The sequence below is a fragment of the Setaria italica genome, chromosome VIII (assembly GCF_000263155.2).
Source record: "Setaria italica strain Yugu1 chromosome VIII, Setaria_italica_v2.0, whole genome shotgun sequence".
Classification (NCBI taxonomy): Eukaryota; Viridiplantae; Streptophyta; class Magnoliopsida; order Poales; family Poaceae; genus Setaria; species Setaria italica.
The window spans coordinates 5,920,741-5,943,584 of record NC_028457.1 but is presented as its reverse complement, the minus strand read 5'-3'; the positions used below and the strand labels follow the sequence as shown (position 1 = coordinate 5,943,584).

At 48.8% G+C, this 22,844-nt stretch overlaps 2 protein-coding genes across 2 annotated transcripts; one reads left to right on the top strand and one right to left on the bottom strand.

Moving 5' to 3' along the window:
- The first annotated feature begins 9,475 nt into the window (after positions 1 to 9,475).
- LOC101766733 (1-aminocyclopropane-1-carboxylate oxidase) lies at positions 9,476 to 11,420 on the top strand. The gene is made up of 3 exons (XM_004978839.4): positions 9,476 to 9,945; positions 10,040 to 10,382; positions 10,751 to 11,420. The coding sequence occupies exons 1-3, from the start codon at positions 9,605 to 9,607 to the stop codon at positions 11,000 to 11,002; spliced, it is 936 nt and encodes a 311-aa protein (XP_004978896.1). The 5' UTR covers positions 9,476 to 9,604; the 3' UTR covers positions 11,003 to 11,420.
- Positions 11,421 to 13,393: 1,973 nt separating this feature from the next.
- Positions 13,394 to 17,060, bottom strand: LOC111258304 (WD repeat-containing protein 44-like). The gene is made up of 6 exons (XM_022829458.1): positions 15,366 to 17,060; positions 15,160 to 15,268; positions 14,909 to 15,066; positions 14,287 to 14,352; positions 14,087 to 14,180; positions 13,394 to 13,977 (listed from the first exon to the last, which is right to left on the bottom strand). The coding sequence occupies exons 1-6, from the start codon at positions 17,058 to 17,060 to the stop codon at positions 13,394 to 13,396; spliced, it is 2,706 nt and encodes a 901-aa protein (XP_022685193.1).
- Positions 17,061 to 22,844: the final 5,784 nt, after the last annotated feature.

Here is a 22,844-nt window from a genome sequence, read left to right as displayed (position 1 = left end):
TTACCGTCCATAGCGTAATGACCCATTAGGGTCAGGGCAAGGCGGTCACGGCAGACCTGGTACGGGCTTGACAAGCAAGGTGGGACCCAGGACTTGACCTCACGGTGTTGAGAGGCCATGAGGGTGCCCAGCGAGTCGGGAAAAGCCGGGACGAGCGGCACGCCTCATCTAGACAGTTGAGCTGGAGTTTACCCACTCACTCCAGGTACAATCATCAGCAACAGTGCCCGTCCCGTTCTCTGCCACGGGGTTGGTAGACGAGACGGAAGCACACCTTGGAGCGGGCCATATCGCACGTAGGTGCTCCATGCCGCATAGGGGCCACCACGTGGGTTGTACGGGCTAAGAACTGGCAAAGAAGAACAAGACAAGAAGGCCCCGACGATGGGAGGGGCCCCACGCTGCCTACCCGGGCCAAACTCCTCCGACGATCTCACGGATGCTAACCTCGGAGGTTGGGAGACCCATCCTTTCTTCAAAATTGTCACCCAGTCCCTAGCCTATATAAAAGGAACCGGGCCTTCTTTCTTCCTCTCTGAACTTTCGACTCACACACTCATACACCACTCAAACACTTGCTTGCAAGCACCCTGTTGTAAGCCCCCAGGACGCTTGGATTCAAGGAACAACGACTCCTGCCAAAACTGGATGTAGGGATCTTTCCAAACCAGTATAAAACTCCTTTTTCTTTTGTGCAAGCCATCGGGAGTGAGGAAAGTGCGGTGTATAATCACTAGTCAGTGGTACAAAACACCAACAATTAGTGCATCCAGTAGGGGCAGTCGCGCATTCCTTGCCAGCTTTCGATGGCTTCCTCCAGTCTCAACGCCAGTGGCGGTGTTGTCCCGGGTGACACCATTCGCTTCGGGAGCCTCGAGTTTGCCGTCGTCACTTGGGAGAGCTGCAGCTCATCCCTAGCTTCTTCTCGGCCTAGACCTTCCAATTCGGGAGTCTGAACTTCATCGCTGACCAGCTTGGTCGCCTGCGCCTCCACGAGGAGGGGCACCCCACTCAGCCTGAGATGACGGAGGCGCCACCTGGCGGTGACCCGCCATACTACCCATTTACTTTGGCGACGGGACCCATACGTTAGCAGTGGGCCCTACTGCTGACGTGGCACACCACATGGATTGATGTAGATGACGTGGCTCTGCCACGTAGGTTGCTAACGCCTACATGGTTGTCCGCGTGGCGCTGGCATAGCATCCACGCGGTGCGTCCCTACTAGCTGGGATCCAGTGTGCCATGTCGAATCCCGTGCGGCCAGGTGTTATGTGGGTGCTATGTGTGCATGTGCACTACGTGTGGGAGGCGCGACGCGGTGCGGACCGCCAAAGCACGAACGATGGCGGCGGCGATGGCGCGCGCGGGCACGGGTTTGGCCCCACCCATGACGAGACGACGGCGAGGCTTAGCAAGGTGAGCGCGGGATCAAGGTCTAGCCCCGGCCGCGGTTAGGGCAAAGGCAAGGCAGGGGTAGGCGCGGCGGGCTCTGGTGAGCACGCGCGGGCACTCGGTATCCCGAGGCCGCAGCGAGGCTTGGCATGGCAAGAGCACGCGAGCGCAGGGCAATCCCTGGCCGTGGCAATGCTGTAAGACGGCGCACGGCGAGCAGCACCTGCATGACAACTGCCCGGCTTGAAGGCCGGGCCACAGAGAGGACGGCGGCGAACATGGCTCAGTGCGACGATCGGCTCACAGGCGACTGCTTGGCTCACAGCAGCACAGAGATGTAGCACATGGCTGGCTTGGTGAAGACGCGCGGTACGACGAGCTCCTCCGGGTCAGTGCGGTGGTCGTTGGTGAAGAGCTGCGGCGCTCTGGCGTGACGACGCTCCTCCTCCGGACACGGCTACACCTCCTGCTCCCTCCCTTCTTCTTTCCCACCTCCTCCTCCTCCTCCTCAAGCGGCGAAACTGGCGAAGGGCCTCGAGCCCCGGCAGAATTGGGACGGGAGAAGCAGCGACCATGGCGTGGCTTTTATAGCCGTGCCAGCCCCTCCGCGAAATCCACGTGCAGAAGTTCATCGAGGGCTGCGAGCGAGCAGAAGGATAGGCGCGGACGTGTGGCAAGAATCGGACGGTGCGGGCGAGGCGGTTGGATGTGGGACCGCGGCTCAGCGTGCGCGCCAGCGCGGACGCCGAGGGGCATGGCGGGAAATGGACCCGCGGCGGGGCTTCTAGAAGGGTCTAGATTAGGGTTTGGGGGCTTGACCGCCAAGGCAAGGGTGAGGCGTGCCTTGTCGCGGCGCGAGGTGGCCGGTGAGGTGTAAACGGAGGCGGGCGAGGCAGAGCTAGCGGCCGTGGTGGCGCCCGGCTGGAAATGGGAAAAGCAGGGAGAGGGAGAGGAAAGGGATGGCAGGCGGGACCCGCCCGTCAGTGCGAGAAAGAGTGAAGGGCACGGGCGAGGCGGGCCGCATCGTGCTGGGTTGGCTAGCGGGCCGAGCGAGCTGGGCCGCGCGTGCGGGGAGAGAGGTGAAAGGTGTGCTGGGCCAGCCGGGTTTAGGTTGGGTTTAGGTTTTGGTTTTAGCTTTATTTGTTTTAGGTTTTAGGGTTTAGATTTATTCTTTGGTTTGAATTTTGAAAGGGGTTTTAGGTTTTAGGTAAAGATATTGACATTTGAACCACATTTGACTTACATGGAAAGCTAATAGCTAAATGTACAAAAAAATGTCTTGAAAAAAATGTACTCAATCTTGGTACGGCACATCATCATGTCCTGTATTGGTACTACAGCCGTCTAAGCATAAGAGCACCATGCTAAAGAATGGACTGGCGCATACGACCAAAAAAAAACCACAGACATGATGAGAAGCCCGTATCATCGCATAGATCATGTACGCGTACAGTACCACCACCAGTCCCAGCAAGACAAGCACGAAAGGTCAGTTAGATACAACCAAAAACTCTCTACGTCCGGAGAGAGTTTCCGTCTAAAGAAATACCGTAGATAAATTCAGGATCGGCTCACCGACCACCATCACACCTATCTCAGCCTTTTCTCGTTTTTCTGATTTCCTCTCCCCGTATCAGATGATCTCTCCCTGATATGGCTTGGTGGTGATGGGACTCTCGGCGAAACAAAAGGAGGGGCCGCAACTGTTTCTAAAGATGTGGAAGAGAATCTCGTCGCTACAGGGGTTGAAGAAGACGAGTTAGTTGATCTATGCCCTTTAGGTTGGTTGTCTTGGATAGAACATTTTTTTTCTACTGGTTTAGAATATCGTTTTTCCTTTTGGTGGAACACTTCTTTTCTACTGGCTAGAATATTCTGTCTCCTAGTTAGAACATCTTTTCCCCATGGCTGGAATGTCTTTTCTCTTATCAAGTGTTGAGACTAGCAAACATCTAGTGGGCATCGGTAGATTGTTTGTGTGACATTGGGCCGATCTGGGCACCGTGCGCTGTCAGCTGGGCTGGGCCTTGCGCCCTTGCTCTGAAAAAAAAAAGAGTGACCTGGGCATTCACCTTTCGCAAGAGCCTGGCCCTCGTATTTTGATGTGGCCGAGTCACATTAAACTCTGGAAAAAAAAAGAGAGAGAGAGAACGGTGAGTCAAATCATTTCTTCTCTGATCAATCTTTGCCGCTACATATCTTCCTCCGCTTCTAATTTTTCACTTGCCAATCTGTCATTAGCGTCTCGAACTCTCGCTGCCTTGTATTATGTAGTAGTATGAAATTTCAGGGATCAAGGTCAGACAACACAAAAGCTAGCGAAATGGATTTGACTATCCTCTTCCGATCCTGCTGGTGCCTGGTGGCTTAGCTTATTGGCGCCTCTGGAAAGAGCGCAACTCCCAAGCATTCAGTCCAGGAACGACGTCGGCAGCCACGATGGCTCAGGAGACCCTACGCGAGGGCACTCACTGGATGCAAGCCGTCCGGCCTCAAAGGAGTTGGCGCCAGGGTTAGCGCCCCGTCCCTACTCCCTAGTATGCGTTGGAGCGTCATGACGTGTGCGTCTTCTATATGCTCTTGTGTGTTCTACGGATAGCAACTTATATTGCTAAGGGTGTGCTAGTGCTTCAACATACGCCCCGCGTTGTAGCAAACTCGTCACTTACTCTTAGAGATGCAACATCTGCCTCTTTTGCAACATTGGGGAATCGGCTCAAAATTTGGTGAAAATGAACTACTACAATAGCGATGCCATGTAATTAATTTAGTGAGAAAAGTGAAATAAAATGGTAGGTTAATGTAAATTAATCTGCAGGCCAAAAAACAACACTTGCATCCCTACTCTCCAAATGCAATGATAGCCAGCTCTCCTGAGTTTCATAAAAAAAAAGAGAATGAGCGGTTTACGTACTTATGACTTAGTTACTGGTCACTATGACGTGGCAGTACGTGGTACACATATGACATGAAGAACTGAGCAAATGTCTTGTTTGATCAGTACGATTCATTGCATGTAGCCTTATACGGCAGAAGCAAGGTTAAACCGGGGCATTTCACATTTCTTGAGTGCATGGAACTTCAACAGTCTACTGTTTTTTTTTTACACAGATATATAGACGAAATGGTCTGCAGCATTTTTTTTTCCTAAGTAAATTGAAACTGTCAACTGCTTATGTAAGGTCGTTCAGATTTGACAATAGATGGAGGCACGTCATACTGATAATAAGGGAATGGTGCATGCATGCATTCTTCAGCAGCTGATGACTCGGAGGCATGGTCCAGGACTATAAAAACGCACAATTATCTTGTCCGATTGCATGGTGATCCCCCTTGACATTTCTGCGAATGATGTCAACCTGAACTGTACCTGAATTTTAATCCCTTCGCCCATGTCAACCCGGCATCGTCAGACAGCTGATTAGCACCAGCTGTCAGCTCTTCCGGGCAGACCAAATCATCCGCTCCAGTTTTCAATTCTGGAGTCAACCGCACCAACCATGCCAATTCGTGCCGCAACGAAATTGGAAAGGCTGAAGAGTTCCTGCTCCTTATCTTCTGAATCTCAAGCTGTGGATTGTGTTCGCCTGCGTGAAGCATGGGCAATTTTTTAAACTGAACCCGGTCGTTTTCATCCTTGGTGCCTGCATTGTTTTTGTAATCTGCAAGTCAGAAGGCAGGGAGGTTCAGACTTTTGTTCATAGCTGGATGTTTCTTTCACAGCATATACTATTTAAGCATATCAGAGAGTCAGAGCATGCATGCACCGCCGTTGCTACCTTGGTATTTGGTGTAGGCGACATTCATATGGTTATAATGTGGGTTTGTTTATGGAGTTCTTCCAACGAAAGCGGTCGAAAGGAATACAAAATTTGAACAAAGATGATTGCTGAGTACATAATATTTGGAGTGAGACAGTTAGTTTGCCTACCGTCAAGCTTGTCAAGTCATGTAAGGAAAGTTGAGAACATTTTAGAATTCTACTACTAGTATAATGTTCAGGTCTTCAGGGTTCTGGTAGGTTTAGGCACCCAAGTCAAAACCTATGAAAACACCACTATGGTTACGACGTTGAGCAACATTCCCCATGCTTCAAAAGCACTGCCCCCCACTCCTAACTGCATGAAATACATGTAATTGTGTTGTGTACATATAGATCAAAGCTTCCCCTTAATGTTCATACTGGACAAACAGCATGATCTTCTGAAAGATAAAGGAATTGTTCGAACAAAAACAAGCAAACCAAACAAGCCGCGCTCTAGAAATCTTGAGGATCTGCCACCCTGTTCATTGCTGTTTGAAATATATATTCTTCACTCAGTTTCTCACTGAAAAATATACTAGCCTTGCCAAGATGTTTGGAGGCAGCAACCGGTAGCTGCAACTGGCACATCAGAGCCAAGACTGCAAGTCTCAATGGATGCTTAAAAGTTTTTTTTCTTGAATCAAGTCACCAAACTACTTTCATAACTGGTATGGATGCTTAGATTTTTTTTTTCTGAGATTAACTACTTCACCTCACACGGTGCGAATTGATCGATTAACTACCTGGTTCTTGAGACCTGGACCACAAAACTAATGTGGAGTAATAATGCAAACGACACGGCATGGATCATGGAGAAGTACATTAGCAGTATTGCGCAACTTGCTTGCCGACCCTTGGCATGCTCTAGGAGATAGATGTCTTTGTCTCTGAGTTACCGAGTAGCTGAAAGGCACGGCTAGGAAAGGATAAACAACAATGGATATGATGCGGATCCAGGATTCAGGTTAGTAAGGTTCTGCAGCTTTGTTGACAAGGAACATGCATGCTTGCCTTCATCCCAAGCTAGTACTAATTTGGAACGGTGTTGTGAACAGATAAATTTAATAGTACAGTGCCCAGCGGTGGAGGATCAGATGGGTACTGTAGCACATACGGCACATGAAGCTTGGTGGGAATATAGTTTACTTGATGACCTGGTAACTATAACTGTTACCTTGGTCGTAATGGCTTTCTTGCTTAATATGCTGCTAAGCATTCAGAGAGGTTGTCATTACAAATAACTAAAATATTAGGATTTGTCACAGCAAAATGAGAATATATTCACAGTCACAAAGGTTATGCTTAGAAAAACTAGTCAAGTTTCTGTTTAGGAGACATGCATACTTATAATTTGAGCGTATTCAAAAAGGAAAAAAAACAGAGGTGGAAATCAGTTAATACCATTAGGAATGAGAAATTGATTTGGACACATAGTGGAAAATATTACTATTAAACTTCTTCAATTTACGAGCCCAAATCAATTTCGTTTAATGACATCTGTTCTAGACTATACGAAAAAACAAAGAAAGAACTCGAATGAGCAGCCAAATGGAGGATTAGTGAAGAGCGCTGGTAGAACCCACGTTACCATCAGAGGCATGACGTGCTCACAAGTTACGTGATTGGGTAGTGTGCATGTAGCTAGTGAAAGTACCATTCATTATGAAATGATGAAGAAAAATATCGAAGTCAACATGAAAATAGTACTAACTAAGTACTGCCACCCGGACCCCGGACAAAAACCATTAGACGTGGGCATGTGGCCAGATGGCTCTAACCCCGAACTTTGAGTGGGTTAGATTAGATAAATTCATATGAAATCAGATTGTTCAAACCCTGAAACTTTCTTTTTTGACAAGCACGATCACAAAAACATTGAACTCTTTTTTCTTCTGTAGAAGGAAATAGAAAGGCATAGTTTTCATATCCTAGGCCAGACGCTGGAGACTGTTTGTAATGCAGGAATTTATTAGAAATTCAGCATTAGTTTTATACAAAACTTTTCAATTCCCATGGGAATTAGAAAACAATTCGTCAATTCAAGTGGAAACTAATTCCAATTCCCATGCCTTTTCAATTCCTCAATTCAACATGATTTGCAAACGTAACATATTACTTCAAGATACACGCAATTCATCATTACCGCACCCCAAATTTCTAGCCGATGGCGCTAATTCTTTTTCTCTCTCTAACAAAACCTGGGCTAAATGCATGCCCTGTCACGAGATACGCGGCTATGATTATGGGATCTTATTCCTTGTAACACACTTTCACTCTCTCAAGTCACAGATGAACTAAGTCGTTAACCATATATGTTAAATAAAAACGAAGAGGAAAAGGTCATGCTGTAAACAATTTCTTTGACAAATTGGCAGGATCGACAGGAGTTCCATTTGCACCAAATGGCAGGGGCAAGGAAGTAAACAATTTAGCAAGTCAACTGGATCTCCGAAGTCGGCAATGCATGCATGGTTGAAGACTTCAAGCATTATTGATCACTACCACTCATTTGCACATTTGTTAGTTGTGATGACAGATTTTATTGACATACAGATATGGTAGGTCCTTATTATTTTGCTAGATGTACCGGGTTGGACCCGGTTTCCTTGCTCAACGTACTGTTGTGACCAAATCACACATATGAGTTTCATTTGACTCAATCAGCAGGCATGTTCATCGAATGCATAATGCAAAGTAAGATTTAAATTTCCTTTTTCAAAAAAAAAGAGAAAATATTAGCATGAAAAAGCCAAATTAATTAATTAATTACAAATTATTTGATTAGGGGGATTTCTGCAATCAATATAGGCGATGAATCAACTGTAATATATATAAGCTGGACCGTTAATGTAATATGCATTGATCACCCAAAACTCGACCAAAAAAAATCAGCATTACCAAGAAACGCATCTCTTTCAGATGCATGTGCTGTGACGTGGCGACCTGGAGTCTCAAATGCGTTCTGCCTCAGTTCCAGATGCATGTGTTGTGATGTGGCGACCTGAAGTCTCAAATGCGATCAGCCTCGGTTCCGGTCTGCAGAAAAATAAAATTAAAACAAGTATAAGGAAAATTCAGAAAAATAACTCTGAGCAACAACAACAGAAAAAAGGCCCATCATCCGACTCTACTTGGCGTGGTTGAGGTGATTTTACAATGAACAGTTGCAGGTGTCAATGCGTCAGCTGCAAAGTCGCCTGGATAACGGGAAAGTAAGCGTAAGAACACGGACTAATCACAGGACAAGGTGCGTGGCCAGGCCTGGATGCGTGCAGTTACCAAAAGACAGTGATCCCAACACGGCCAAGGAATGAACTGAAACGGGAGGCGCCGTGTCTGCTGCTACGCGTAGGAGGACTTGGAAGCCAAATGAAACCTGTCTGGAGTCTGCTGGATCATCGATAGGCTAGCTGCAAGGTCAACTCCCATGATCCAGGCCGTGGCGGCAGCGATAAGAGATCAGGGCTAGATTATTATTATCCTGCGGTGGTTGCGATCGCAGCTGCCGTCACATGGGGCAATGCAAAGACGTGCCGCCCCCTGAAACCGAGCAGCGAGCACCACCCTCTTGTTTGGGTGCCAGGTCGCAAACCCCAGCCCGGTTTCTATATGCAACTACACCTAACAATGCATCTTTCCCGAAGAGTATAAAACAATTGTAACTTAATAATAATAATAATAATAAGGCGCCGCTCGGAAGTTGATCCTACGTCATTCCTTCGTTCCGAACAAGCCCTAAATTTTGTAACGCGGATCTTCTTCTTGACACTAGTACATGAGATCACATGCTTTTCGACGAGTCGGTTGGTGCATATCAAGGTTATTATGAAAATCTAATGTGTACTACAAGCTGGGAAAATGGACTATAATTAGCAACAAATGATGAACTAAGTTGGTTAGCACGAGCTAACCGTCCTAACACCTCGAGCTACGCACCCCCTCTCCTCCTATATCGTTGAAGCTACCGTAGACGTGCAGTTGCACGCGCTGAGCGTTCTCATTACATTGACTCTATGAACGTTCTTTATTCCCATTAACCTGAAATCGCCATCGGTAGCAGATAATCGAACTTAAAAAAAAAATCGCATCACGAGAACCAAAGTAAACACCGGCCAGAATTATGCTTTTTGTTGCCTTGTAAACCAATTCAAACTCCCGAATCACCCCGGCCCCTGATTGATTGGTGGAGCTTTCCGCAATAAACAAACATTTGACACCTAACTTGTTCAGCTATAAAAGGGTCAGGGCTACACAGAACCCCAACACCATCCAACTTCCACCCCACCTCTTCTCCTTCTAGTTCTTCTTCTTCTTCGCCTTCCGCACTCTCGAAGCTCTTGCCATTGATCGATCAATAGCCAATTCTCCTAAGGACCAAGCACTCCAAGTGTCATTTGTAGCGAGATGGCGATCCCGGTGATTGACTTCTCCAAGCTGAATGGTCCTGAGAGGGCTGAGACCATGGCGGCCATTGCCACCGGGTTCGAGGACGTGGGGTTCTTCCAGCTGGTGAACACTGGCATCCCTGACGAGCTGCTGGAGAGGGTCAAGAAGGTGTGCAGCGACTGCTACAAGCTGCGGGAACAGGGCTTCAAGGAGTCCAACCCTGCGGTGAAGGCCCTCGCCGAGCTTGTGGAGAAGGAAGGCGAGGGACTCGCACCAAAGAAGATCGAGAACATGGATTGGGAGGACGTCTTCACCCTCCATGACGACCTGCCATGGCCTTCCAACCCTCCTGCCTTCAAGTGAGTGACATGACCCTTTTGTGCAATTGTTCGGGTGTGTCGAAGTATATTGTCCTCCTTTTCTCATCAGCTTAAGCTATTCCCGTTGACGCAGGGAGACGATGATGGAGTACCGCAAGGAGCTGAAGAAGCTGGCGGAGAAGATGCTGGGGGTGATGGAGGAGCTGCTGGGGCTGGAGGAGGGGCACATCAAGAAGGCCTTCTCCAACGACGGCGACTTCGAGGCCTTCTACGGCACCAAGGTCAGCCACTACCCGCCGTGCCAACGGCCAGACCTCGTCGACGGCCTGCGCGCGCACACCGACGCCGGCGGCCTCATCCTGCTGTTCCAGGACGACCGCTTCAGCGGCCTGCAGGTGAAGCTCGCCGACGGCCGCTGGGTCGACGTCCAGCCCCTCGAGAACGCCATCGTCATCAACACCGGCGACCAGATCGAGGTGAGAGAGGATATATTCTTCCAGTATTATATTGCCGTTGAATGGGACGGTGGACTTGTTGTGGAGCTCGCGTTGATTAGATCGCACTTGATTAGTGGCGAGCAGTTGAATTATGGCCTCTAAGTGCTTGCTTAATGACGGCTAATGCTTAGCGCCCACGAGAGCCTGCTGATCCTTAAAAATATCAGTCAAATTAAAGGAATCATCCCAAGATTTGGTGCTCTTCTGAGCTTGACAGGATCCTTCAATTCCTTATCAAAATCAGCATGTGAAACTGTTAATTTTGTTTGATTTTTGAATTTTGACAGCTTATTACAAGCTCTACAAGACTAACCAAGGAATCATTTTGCTGTGATGACAACCAACAGGTCCTGAGCAACGGGCGGTATAAGAGCGCGTGGCACCGCATCCTGGCGACCCGCGACGGCAACCGCCGCTCCATCGCCTCCTTCTACAACCCGGCGCGCCTGGCGAACATCGCTCCGGCGACCCCAGACGCCGTCGAGGGCGCCGCCGACTACCCGAGCTTCGTGTTCGGCGACTACATGGAGGTGTACATCAAGCAGAAGTTCGGGCCCAAGGAGCCAAGGTTCGCGGCCATGGCGACTGCGACAAAGTGACCAGCTGCTGCTGGGAGCTTCCAGCCAGCTGCGCAGCGTCAGTGATATGATCTGGACCTGCGAGCTTAATTACTCTGGATTATAAGTTATTAATTGTGGGATTATGGTACGGGCTTGTACGATAAGTAGGTCGTTAAGTGTGTGTGTGTGTGTGTGTAGAAGGGACGTGTCAGAGATACGTGTTAGTGTGCCATGCAGCGAGCAGTCACAAGAATATATTTCTATTGTGACAGATAAGTTTGCAGTGAGCTGTGGTCAGCGGGTGCCAGAGTGAATTGTAGCTTAAAATAGCATCTGCGAGGTTTCTTTTTCCTCCTTTTAATTTTTCTACACTTTTATTTTCAATTTGAGTGGTTTGTAATTGTACATTACTGGGAAACCATACACATTAAATACAGTTTCAGTTTGGCTTATGCAATGCACATTTTCATGAACCGTAGAACATCATATTGCTATCATTTTAGCTAATTCAGAACATGCTAGATTTTCTATGAATAACCCTTATTTTCCCCCAGAGCACTGTTTTTTATCATTTTATTATACCTCTAACTTACTACACACCATCCGTCCTAAAACATAAAGGATTATGTGTTTGTCTTAAATTAGGCTAATCTAAATTTGAACATGCTCATATAAAAATAAATTTAGGATATCAAATAATATAATTAGATCTATTGTGAAATATCCTTTTATAATTTACTTCATGCATATGATATATGTCGATACTCTTCTTTATTAACTTGATCAAACTTAGAAAAGTTTATCTTAGGATAAACTCAAGATCCTTTATTTTCAATTTGAGTCCTCTCAGATTGGTTATGTGGTCAAGTGGTTTGTAATTGCAAATTTCTGAGAAACTATATATATAATATGCAGTTTCAGATTAGCTTATATATATATATATATATATATATATATATATATATATATATATATATATATATATATATATGCACTACACACATTACTGAGAAACTACATATTAAACACATAACTTAGAACATTGTATTGCTAGCATATACTCCCTCAGTTCTAAATTATAATTCACTTTTAGATTTGTCCAAAGTCAAATTTATCCAACTTCGACCCAGCTTGACTTAGGACAAAAGGAAAGGAAAGTATAATTTAGAACAGAGGGAGTAGCTCAGTCAAAATTGCTGAAATTTCTATAAAGAACCCGTATTCTCTGAAGCTTTACTTTGTTGTTTAATACCTCTAACCTACTAGTTACTATAATCGGGTCACTTTGTTCCTCTATCCATATTTCTCCATGAAATATCACCTTTTAAGTTGAAAATTTGCAGAATGATATATAACTACCCTATCTTAAAAAAATCATCAATATTTGCGCTCAAAATGCTCAAATCCCCATTTACCCTACTAGTGCCACAATATTTCTTTCTATTGTGCCCAATATCTCGTTGCAAATGTTGCTGAAAAATCTATTAAGAAGTTTCACCATGCTGGTTATGATATCACCTACCATCCTACAAAATTTTAAATAAAGATATACTTTTATGAGAAATGGATGCTATAAATGTTTATGGGATGCGCTTGTGCATATGAAGACAAGGGTTGGACCATGGGAAAGAGAATAGGAAAGATAAGAAAGTTGAGCCCGCTAGGGAGTTTAGGCCAGAAGGGAGGGAGGGAGGGAGTATGGCGTGGGCTGGGCTAAGACAGGCTTTGGGCCCATAAAGAGGGGAGGAGCAAAAGGTGGTTTTTGGTTCTGATGAAAATAGTTTTGAATTCAATTGATTTTTTAGTGTGAATTTTTTGGATGCTATGCTAGTATATCCGCACCGACTCGCCGTCTTGCCCATCACCATCACTGGGCGGATCGATCTCAGCAACTTCGTACCCTAAACCCTTCCCCTAACACAGATCCTTTTTTTTTTTAGATTTTTGTGGCCTACAGGGATTCTGCAGGAAGTTCTAAGTGAGCCCTACATATAGCAAATATCTTTGTTAAGAACCTCTCACCCCTGTCAACTGTCATCCACAACATATTGTAGAACAAGCAGGGGAAGCCACTAGCTTTTACAGAAAGCTCTTTGCATCTGTTGATCATAGTACTGGTTCGTACATGTTCTATTCTTCCCGTATATCAGCTTGTACATCAGTTCGTTTCCTCCAGATGAAGGAACCTTTCTACACTGCCTAAAACACAAGGAAAAGCCCAGAGGCAGCACCACCGGCGAAGATTTCATATCCTTTCAAATCCGAACCTGCAACCAACTATGCTACAATTCAATCTGTCACTCCATCTCCATGGCCGTGTTGCATCCATACCTGCAAAGCCAATGGATCACCCAATGCAAATTCCTTTGGTCTTTGGGCCTCCTGAAGCTGCAAGGGTCAATGAGAATTCAGTTTGCTCTCGCCGGTTAGCTAGTGGAAGAGGTTGCCGAGGGGCAGGCCGAAGTTCTGGTACACCCTGATCTCCCCGCCACGGCTCGCCGTCACGACCACCATCCCCCACGCGTTGCCGCCCTCCGCGCCGCCGTGCCACCGCGCCGACGACTGCCGGCGCGACAGCTCCGGCTGCAGCTGCTGCCCCCCGGGGTACCCCATCGGCCCGGACTTGTGCCGCCGCGGCTGCACGTCGCTGACGCCGCCGGCGTCGTCGTCGTCGCCGGCGCCGCGCGCAGAGCTCTGCTTCTTGGGCGTGCCGCCGCTCCGGGAGGACGGCGGCTCCTGCGCGTCGCACCGGAACGACGGCGACCCTGGCCACGGCACGGCCACGGACACGTCCCTGCAGAAGAAGTACTCGTAGGACCGGCTGGTGAGCCACGTCTTGGCCCTGACGCCGATGCCGCCCCCCGCGCCGCCGCCGCCTCCTCCGCCGCCGCCGCCGCCGCTGCCGACGGGGACGCGGCGCCACACGTAGACGTTGGAGTCCTCGCTGGCGCACACCACGTAGCGGCCGTCGGCGGTGTAGGACGCCGAGATCTGGCTGCTGGTGTTCTTGAACCCTGCGAGGAAGAAACACGGGTTCCCTTTGGGTTGTGGAGCTTGTGCATGACGTTCTTGGTGCTGTGGAAGGGAAGGGCGAGGCGTGCGCTTGCCGCCGTTGGCGCGTACCTTTGAACTTCTGGAGCACGGTGATGCCGTTGAACACCCGGATCTGCGAGTCCGCCGAAGTCACCAGTATCTCCGACGGGTTCCCCGGCGCGAACTATATATACAACCAATGCAAGTACACGATCAGCTCTTCAACTCAAGTCACTCAATTGGTTTGCACAGAAGACTTTGGTATAATTGTCGCCATGGACAAGTAGTACCTGGAATCCAGTGATCTTTTTGGCCTGCGACCGGCGCTTCTTCGATATGCTCATGTCGATTTGTGCCTCCTGGTTAAGCTTGCAATCTGACATGGAAATGATAATCAGCACGGGACTGAATCAATAGCTAAGGGGGTGTTTGGTTTGATGGACTAAAGTTTAGTCCCTGTCACATCGAATGTTTAGATACTAATTAGAAGTATTAAACATAGACTAATTACAAAACCAATTGCACAGATGGAGATCAATTCGTGAGACGAATATATTAAGCCTAATTAATCTATAATTAGCACACTAACATCATACTGTCAAATCATTGACTAATTAGATTTAATATATTCGTCTCGCGAATTAGCTTCCATCTATGCAATTGATTTTATAATTAACATATATTTAATACTCCTAATTAGTATCTAAACAAACTTTGGACTAAAAAATTGCTTTACCTGTTGTCTTGTAGAATCGGCAGCACCCCTTGTGCGACCCGATAATCGCAGCCTTGAAAAGCCGGTAACGATATATCAGGTATCAGTGACTAGGCCACTAAATCTGACATGATCTTTTTGAAACTTGCTTGGTAGTCTGGTGCAAGAGTGAGTCTACATATGCATTGGCAACGCACCTGACCGTCCGGGGTGTAGCACGCCGCGGTGACCATGTCGCTGACGTCGCTCCAGTCGACGACCTGCCGGTCCGGCACGCTCCAGATGCGCACCTTGCAGTCCAGCGAGCCGCTGATGAAGTAGCCGTCGTCCACCGGGTTGAACTGGACGCACGTAACTGCGTTCACGGCGCGCACAGGTCATGATGTGACTAGTGTGCAGGCTAGAGCAACTGCACGAGACGTGGCAAGAGTTTTAGATGCCATTGGACAAGGATCTCTTAACTCACCGTAGTCGTTGTGCGGGAACATCTTGAGGCACGTCTTGGTGTCCATGTCCCAGAGCCGCACCGTCTTGTCCATGGACGACGACAGCAGCTGCTGCAACCAACAATGGCGGAGCGCACGGTAGCATTACGCGCGTTCCCCGCCACCGCGGCAAGAATGGCAAGGAAGGCATGGTGGTATGTATGCAAACCTGGGACTTGGACCACGAGAGGTCGAGTACGTCGTCTTGGTGACCCTCGAAGGCGCACGCCGGCCGCTCGGCGAGCGCGAACGCGGACTCCGGCACGACGACGTGCTCCAGGAGCACGTCCTTGCCGCTCCTCCCCCTCCGCATCCTCCTCGACAGCTGCGCCGCCAGCCCCGGCGCCGCCGCTGGCCTGCCGCCGGCGTCCGTGGAGGCCTGCGGCGGCGGGTGCAGGGGCAGGGACGCTGCCGAGAGCTCCCGCGCCGACGTGGGGTCCGTGGAGGCGTCAGCGTGCACGTCCACGACCTCCCAGACGCGCACGACGTGGTCCTCGCCGCCGCTGGCGAGGAACCGGCCGTCGGGGCTGAACTTGATGCTCCAAATCGAGCCCTCGTGCGCGCGCACCTCCTGCCGCATGTACAGCCCGGTGAGCTCCTTGCTGGACTTGCCGTAGTGGTGCACCTTGAGCCGCTCGGGCCCCGTGGTCGCCGGCGACATCGACACGGCGGCGTGGACCGACGCCGACTTGGACATGGCCGCCGCCGCCGGTGGCATCGTCCTCGCCGACCTGCCACCGCCCTGGTCACCGTCCTTGTCCTTCTCGTTCCTGCTGAGCCCGGCGGCTGAGGCGACGAGCTTGATGTTCTTGAGCCAGCGCGTTCTCTTCTTCTCGGCCACCGGCTTCTCGCCGCCCTTGTTGGCCGCCCCGGCCGGCACAGGCTGGCTCCGGCTCCGGCGGATGAACTGCTTCACGAACGGCGTGGAGCCGACGAACCGCTCGAACTCGTCCATGCTCAGCGGAACACTGCGCTGGGCGGCGCCGTTGAGCTTGCCGTTTGCCGTGAACTCCTTGCCGCTGTCCTGGCCCTTGGTCGGGACGCCGCCGCTCTTGTCACCGGCATCGCCGATCCCTTCGTCCTTCGACGACGCCGCTAATGGCAATGGACGCCGGGCGGCGGCACGGAGAGCCCTGCTCACAGACGGGGAGTGCAGGGAGTGCGGCAGCGAGCACACGCGGCGGAGCGATGGCGGCGGCTTCCTCGCGCCGCCGCCACGGACGGCGAGGCGGCTGTCGGACCGGGACCGGGAAAGGGCAGAGCCGCTGGGTTGGCGTGGAGGGCCCACCGCCGTCGGCGCAGGGCTCGCCGTGCTCGGCGCGTCGTCCGCGGCTGCGGAAGGTGGCAGGTGCGGCCGCCGCGGCGCGGAGCGGGGGATGTCCGGCGGGAGCCGCGCCGCCCTCGCGTTGCGGCTGCGGAGGAGGTCCCTGCTGCTGGTGAGCCCCATCCCCTGGAGCAGCCGGCGGCGGCGCTCCTGGATGGACATGGGCTCGGCCGCCATCCACGTGCCGTAGTCATACCTGGACGTGTCCTCCTCTTCCTCCCCGTCCAGGTCCAGCTCAGACTGCTCCTCGAGGAGGCGGTCACCGTCGCCAACGGCGGTGGCGAAGGAGAAGCGGGCGTCGTCACCGTCGCCGCCGCCGTCCTCGTCGTCGGAGGGAAACTCGACCCTTGCGTCGTCCATGCCGGAGGGCTGCTCCTGGCCGTCGAGGCACTGGAAGAAAGACTCCTGGCCACCACCACGCTCTTCGTCTTCCTCCGTGTCGGCATCGGCCCTGCTTCTGATCGTGCCATTGTCGTGTTCATGATCACCATGGCTGTTGACGACGACGCCGGCAGCTTCACCGTCGTTGTCTTGGCTCATGGTTCGTGACGGCTCTTGCATGGTGGTGGCGAAAGCGAAATGAGTGGCCAACCGGTGAGCCCCTCCACCCTTGCTCTCATGTTTACTAAACTTAGGTGGAGGCTTTGTAAGGCTGCGGTGTTCCTTTGCCACGGTAGCCTCGAGTAGCAGTAGTGATTTTTGGAGAGGAAACTGAAGCTTGCTTCAAGATTGGCATTGTTAAAGAAAACCGTGGTGTTTTCACCACAAAATAGAGGCAAGGTTGGTTCTCTTATTTTTTTTCGATGCTCACTGCAACTGAATCTCATATGGATGGCCAGTGCCAAACTTTTTTTTGATCGATCTAATTTCCTCACACACTTCACTCAATCAGATATTATAATGTTAAACTTAAGCAAATGACTAGATCGTCAGGGCAAAAAAACATTCTTCTCTACAGGCTTTGACGGCATCAATTCCCAGAAGTGTCTTTTCCAAATTGTAACACGATTAATGAAATGTCCTCTGATTGTGAATGGATATATAATTTTTTCCTGTAATCTTCTTTAAAAAAGGACACATGTTTGCAACTTACTGTTATGAAACATTTTACAGCCAGGCACAAAGTTAAGGATCATTCTGCAAACAGAGGATCAAGTCGGTAGACTTTTTGCAAGAGGATGAACTTGGAAAGCAGGCATCCATAACAGTGAGATAGTATTAGTTAAATGCAAAATATCTTTGGAGAAAAACAAAGTCAATGTGAACGCTCATTCAAAAGAGAAAACAAAGTTAATGCGAACTCTCTTCCATTAGCTTGCCATTAAACGATATTTTGATATTACTGTACAATTAACACACCCAGGAGTCGAAACAGTGCAGAAGTAAATATACACTCGAATCACCTAAAGAGGTCACGTATGACCAGGAATATTCCACTAACTTCATTTGATATTTACATAACCAATCCTTAACCAACTAATGAAGAAATCGAAGCCAATAATATACAAAAATCATGCATGACTTGAACATCCACCGAATGGATGGATGCATCACTAGTTGGTACACTAGCATCTCTAACTCTAAGAAACCAAACCAAAGAAACCTATGTAGTGTCCTACAATTAGATTGAGGGGATGTCACAAGCCTGCTGATGTGTATCTACATGCATCCATGAACTCTTTGGCGACACCGGCACCGGATCGGGCATGGCTTTCAGGGTCTCTTTCGCCTTCTGCTCCCTGAGCTTTACAACCTTCCTGTGGCGATTGGAGTGCTGGTCGCTTCGGAAGCTAGGAGCAGTTGATGGCCGATACTCCGGTAGCAATTTGTTCGCCGCGTAGCGGATGCCACATGCGTTGCAGAGCGTGCCTGGCCCGTCCGGGCCTGCGCGCCATTGCGGCGTGTCCGGGGAGTGGCAATGGCTGCACACCCTCTGCGCCTGCCTGTTCCTCTGACGTGGCACTGGGCGGCGGCGGCGGATACCACCGCCACCAGCATTGTCGAAGCTGTTCCTGGCATCACCATTCCCATTGCTGTCGCCGGGATTGTCCGGAGGAGCCACCGGCACGGCGTGCAGCGGGAAATCCAGCGACCATGGCCGCTTGCGGCACTTGACCGGTGGGCGCCGCTGCTTCTTCGGCACAGGCCAAGCCAGGGGTCGCCAGACGGGCGCCGGTGACGAGGTCTCCGATGTCGTCGGTGTCAGGGAGCCCGAAGACGTGCGGGACGCTGGCAATGACCGAGCCGACGGCGGGGCGTGCGCGCGCAACGGCGGGGCGTCGTCAGAGACAACGTGGACCAAAGCACGACACGCGTGGAGAGCACCCGCGGGCATGGGCGGCGCGTCGTTGGACACGGCGCCGCGCTGCGCGCCGCACGCGTGAAGGCCATCACCGGCTGGCATGGGCGCCGGCAACGGCGGCGCGCCGTTGGAGACGACGCCGTCGAACGCGCGACACGCGTACGGGTGAAGAGCGCCCGCAGACATGGGCGCCAGCAGCGGCGGCGCGTAGTTGGAGACAACGCCGCCCAACGCACCGCACGCGCGAACGCCACTAGCTGGCATGCCCCTCGTGTCGCGGGACGGGTTGCACACGGTGACCTCGCCGCCGCCGTCGTCCGGTGCGTGGTCCACCAAGTACTTGTCGACGTCTAATGGCTCCATGTGCTCCGGGACACGGCCGGACAAGCCACAAGAGTCCCGCTCCCATACGCCGCCGCCGCCAGGGGCGCTCCCCGCGCCAAGAACCGTGACGTCACCAAAGCCATTCTCTTGGGCCCACCCGAAGGGGGGCGGCTGGTCCTGGCGGCGCGGCGAGCCGCCTATCCCGAGCGCCGTCAGGGACACCTCGTGCGGGGCGGGGGCGGCGGCGGGGAACAACTGCAGGACGAGGTCGAGCGGGTCGTCGGGGCAGCACAGCCCGCCGCCGGGACGGAAGCACCCGCCGTCGCAGTCCGGGAGGTCATCGGGGACATCGAGGAGGGAGAGGTGGGATTGCGTGCGCATGCGTGGCGGCGGCCGGCCGGCGCGGCAGCGGAGCAAGCCAAGAAGCAGCTACCGAACCTCCGCTCCGCAAACCGAGTCCCGTATATCTAGGGTTCGCATCGGCGGCCAAGATATCCGGAGGAGAGAGAGGGAGCCGGGGGAAGAGAGAGAGAGGAGGAGGAGGAGGAGGGGAACGGGATGTTGGAGGGAGGAATTAGGGATTCTTGGAAGCTTCTGGAGATATCTTTAGAGTAGTATTCGCATAAATCTCTATTTTCTTTTCACGTTGTATGGTTCGTAAAAAATATTAACCGTCACATGTAAAATCGAAAAGTTTTCTTAAATTTCTAGGTCTCCTGTAACGGAATTTGTAAGCATAAATTAAATTTTAAAGAAATTTTGAATCAAATTTTTAATTGATTGAATTTTGAGTTGAACTATTTATTTTAACTTGTAGATTTACCGATCCTTACCCATGGGGAAACCTGAGAAATAAATTTCCTAGCTATTGTAGCAATTCTCAATGATCACATTGACATGGTTGATTCCTGATTCACAAAAATTCTCGATGATCACATAGAGAGAGGGGAACACGATGTTTAGTTCGAGGGGAGAGAGAGAGAGGAATTAGGGATTTGTGGGGGAAGATTTTAGAGATATCCTTAGGGTAGTGTTCATATAAATCTTTGTTTCTGTTTCGCATTGACATGGTTGATTTCGGGTTCAGAAAAATTCTTGCCGGTCACATGTAAAACTAAAATCGTTTTTGGATTTCTCGATTCTCCCACAATGAAATTTTTAAACATAAATTAAATTTTAGAGAAATTTTGAATCAAAATTTTAAATTCAATTTGAATTTGAAATGAACAGTTCATTTTCATTTAGATTCAAACAAATTTCCTAGCAACTGCAGGAGTTGAACGTTTTTCCTAGTACTTAGCTCATCCTATCCACCGTGTCCGGGCTTCTGGATGGCTACGATCCCAGTAACATTTGTCTAGGTGGGAGCTTTTGCGTGGAGAATTAATTCTCCAAACACATTTTATATCCCAGTGGAATTGGTGATGACGGTAGCTGATGGCGTCACTGTCATTTTGTTCTCCGGCCAAGCAGTAGAGGTTTGGGGTGGCGCCAAACATAGGCATGTGAGCAGAGAGCAAGAGATGCCTCCACGGGAACAAAGGTCAAAACATGGTCAAGGGTTAAAACAAAAGCTTTTCTTTGATTTCTCAGTTTTTGGTAACGAAGTTTCATACAAAACTGAATATTAGAGAAATTTGGAGCAAAAGTTTTATTATGATTGAAAATTGAATTTAATAGTTTATTTTGACATGTAAGGTAAACCTGACAAATTAGATTTTATAGCGGCTAGGAACTTTATTACCTCCTACTGATAAGCTAGCCCATCCTATCCACTGCACCTTGACTTTTGGACACCTAGGATCCTTAGTTCCTTAGTTCCTTTTCCTAGTTGGATCCTTTGCCTAGGGAGTTAATTCTCCACAAACACATTTGATACCCATGAAATTCTAGATGAGTTTATCATTTTAACTGATGGTGCGTCATTGTCCTTTTCTTCCCCGGGCAAGTAGTAGAGGTTCAGGATTTTGAAGCACGTCAAATGTATTCTAAGGATTAAGAGCAGCATGTGGTTCATCAAATTAGATTTATTTGTTAAAACAATATTATAACTAGATAAACAAACACAATAACTCAATAATCTGCAAAAAATCGTTGGTATTATGACATAATTTACTTGAAAAGACCTTTTATTTTCTTGGTATGTACAAAGAAATAGCACTAAATTATAACTAGAGATATTGCCTCTAATAATTTAGCCGTACCTCTACGAGGATCGTTAAACACAGCCTTGCTAGAATGTTCCAATATATATGAAAAAAATGGTTAGAGACTTGCTAGGATCAATATACACAGTTAAATAAAAAGACACATAGAAGATGAATTTGCATCCACCGGTTGGCAACCGCAAATGATGTGAAGTAATATTCAAATCGGTAAGTCATTGCACTAGGCGCCGCAAAAGAATAAGGAAGCAAGCCATCTAACTCTCTAGTAACGACGGACTTCATGATACCCCTTGGGTATGGACGAGAAGAATGGGCATTATTGTGATGATTGTGTAAAAACACAACATCCTCCACCCCATGTTCTGATCTTTTCATTATATGTACCGATTTTTTGGGTAAATTCTCCCAACTATGTTGAAAAATGGATTGGTTATCCATAAATGAAAATAAAGAAAGCTTTATTTTTGTTCCGCTTCTTGCTCTAAGCAGAAAGACTTGTCAGAAATCGCTGGTTGGGTTGGTCCGACCAAGAAAGGCATGGGAGTGAAGAGGTGGAAGTGAAAGACTGGCTACCAATAAAGATCCCTCATTGCATCAGCATGTCTATGTATTTGCTTCCGAAAACGATACACAAATAAATGGATAGAACTAGGAAAAGTTTTTTTTTGGCAAGGTGGGAGCACAAAGAAAAAAAAATACTTTTTTGGTAAAGTGGAGTAAAATCAGTAGACCAAAGAAAAAAATGGGGATTGGGAATACATGATCTAAGGAAAATGAATCTCAGTCTTCTTTGCAAGTGGTGGTACTTGAAAAAGGAGATGGTTTATGGCAAAAAATTGTTAAGAAAAGTATGTTAAAGAGATGTGTTTGACTCAGTTAAAGATCAAACCAACGAATTCACCAGTGTGGAATCATTTGATCAAAGTAAAAGATATATACTTAAATGGAAGAGTTATGATTGTTGGAAATAGCAAAAATACTGACTTTTGATGTGATTCCTGGTGTGGGAATATATCTCTAAAGGATAAATTCCCGGAGTTATTTGAGATATGCAATGAACAATCTTGTACGGTTGCTTATATATATGGCGCATAAAAACTGGAGGCTTGTGTTTAGGAGATGGTTAGATGAAAATAAACAAAACAAGCTGAGAAGGCTAAGTGATATGCTGCCACCTTTTGCCCTATCTGATGACAATGATAAACCAAAATGGATATTGGGAGGGAAAGAATCCTTTTCTGTTAAGTCCATGTATTCTTACATGGTTAGCAATGAACCCACTATAACACACAACAAATTATGGGAAGCAAAGATGCCACTGAAAGTTAAAATTTTTTATGTGGTTGGTACAGCATAATGCAATACTTTCAAAAAATAATTTGGTGTGACGAAATTGGCAAGGAGATGAATCCTGTGCTTTCTGCTCAGAAAGGGAGACAGGGGAACATATGTTTTTTAGGTGTGCTATGGCTAAATACATCTAGAGTTTGATTGCTTGGTATTGGGAGCAAATTGCTAATCTGGAGCAGT